This window comes from Corapipo altera, unplaced genomic scaffold, assembly GCF_003945725.1.
Source record: "Corapipo altera isolate COAL_440 unplaced genomic scaffold, ASM394572v1 60466, whole genome shotgun sequence".
NCBI lineage: Eukaryota > Metazoa > Chordata > Aves > Passeriformes > Pipridae > Corapipo > Corapipo altera.
The window spans coordinates 1349-2973 of NW_020888357.1; the positions used below are offsets into that span (position 1 = coordinate 1349).

General features: G+C 69.0%; 1 protein-coding gene across 1 annotated transcript in view; it reads right to left on the reverse strand.

Moving 5' to 3' along the window:
- Positions 1–1570, reverse strand: part of ACP5 (acid phosphatase 5, tartrate resistant) — a 2322-nt gene extending 752 nt beyond the window's left edge. Inside the window, exons 1-2 of the mRNA XM_027633076.1 lie at positions 1409–1570; positions 428–779 (exon numbers count right to left, since the gene is read on the reverse strand). Coding sequence (XP_027488877.1) covers positions 428–779; positions 1409–1479 — 423 coding nt within the window. The 5' untranslated portion in view covers positions 1480–1570. The remainder of the gene's footprint in view (positions 1–427; positions 780–1408) is intronic.
- Between the last annotated feature and the right edge of the window lie 55 nt (positions 1571–1625).

Consider the following 1625-nt stretch of genomic DNA (forward strand, 5'->3'; position numbering starts at 1 on the left):
TGGGACACACTCCTGGGACCCCCCAAAACAGCCCTGGGACCCCCAAAAACAGCCCTGGGACCCCCAAACACAGCCCTGGGACCCCCCTGGGTGGGACACACCCCTGGGACCCCCCAAAACAGCCCTGGGACCCCCAAAACCACCCCTGGGACCCCCAAACACAGCCCTGGGACCCCCCTAGGTGGTGCACACCCCTGGGACCCCCAAAGACACCCCTGGGATCCCCCCCTGGGCAGGTTTTAGGGGGTCCCCTCCCACCTGGACACCCAGGGGTGGTTCTATGAGGTTCCCCTCCCACCTGGATCCCCCCCAGTGACAGGTTTTAGGGGGTCCCCTCCCACCTGGGTGCCCTGGGGGTGGTTCTACGAGGGTCCCGTCCCCCCGTGCCCCCCTCCCCGTGCCCCCCGTGCCCCCCGTGCCCCCTGACCTGCAGGTTGTGGTCGTGCCCGCTCAGGTAGGCGCTGACCCGGTGCCGGCGCAGCAGCGGCCGCAGGAGCCGCACCAGGCACGGGGTGGGGCCGTGCTTGGCCACGGACCAGAGCGGGTAGTGCCCGGCCACCAGCACGAACCGCGCCCCCCGCGCCCCCTCCAGCTGCCCCCGCAGCCAGCTCAGCTGAGCCGCCGCCGCCGCCGCGTCCCGGGGACCCCCCGGGCCACCCCCGGCCCCGAAATCGTCCGAGTGGCCGCAGAGCAGCTCCGTGTCCAGCACCAGCAGCCGGCCCGTGGCGTTGGAGCCCGGGATGTGCAGCCGGAGGCTGTAGTAGGGGTGGGGGAAGTGCCTGCGGGACAGGGGGACACGGGGGGACACGTGGGACATCGTGGGGACACCCCAGAACCAGGGACAGGGCGTTATAGGGGTGGGGGAAGTGCCTGTGGGACAGGGGGACACGGGGGGACACGTGGGACATCGTGGGGACACCCCAGAACCAGGGACAGGGCCTTATAGGGGTGGGGGAAGTGCCTGTGGGACAGGGACACACGTGGGGACAGTCAGGGACAGGGACAGGGTGTTGTAGGGGTGGGGGAAGTGCCTGTGGGACAGGGGGACACCGTGGGGACAGTCAGGGACAGGGGGGACACAGGGGGACACTGTGGGGACATCGTGAGGGGGCTCAGAGACACCCTGAGGGGATTTGGGGACACCCCAGAGCCAGGGACAGGGCATTATAGGGGTGGGGGAAGTGCCTGTGGGACAGGGGGACACGGGGGGACAGTCAGGGACAGGGGGGGACACTGTGGGGACACTTGGGGACATCAAAGGGACACTGTGGGGACACCCCGAAGGGACTTAGGGACACCCTGAAGGGGCTCAAGGACCTTTGAGAACCCTTGAGGACACCATGGGGACAACCCAAGGGGACTTGGGGACCCTTGGGGACACTGTGGGGCCACTGTGGGGCCGCGGTACCAGCGGGGGGAGTGGTGGCTGTAGCGCAGCTGGGCCGTGACGTTCCCGGCGTGGTCGTGGTTCCCGGCCATGACGAACCAGGGGACACCCGAGAGCCCCGGGGACACGAACACCCGCTCAAAGGTGTCCTGGGGACACAGGGGGAGACATTGGGGACATGGGGACACACCCAGAGCCCCGGGGACACAAACACCCGCTCAAAGGTGTCCTGGGGACA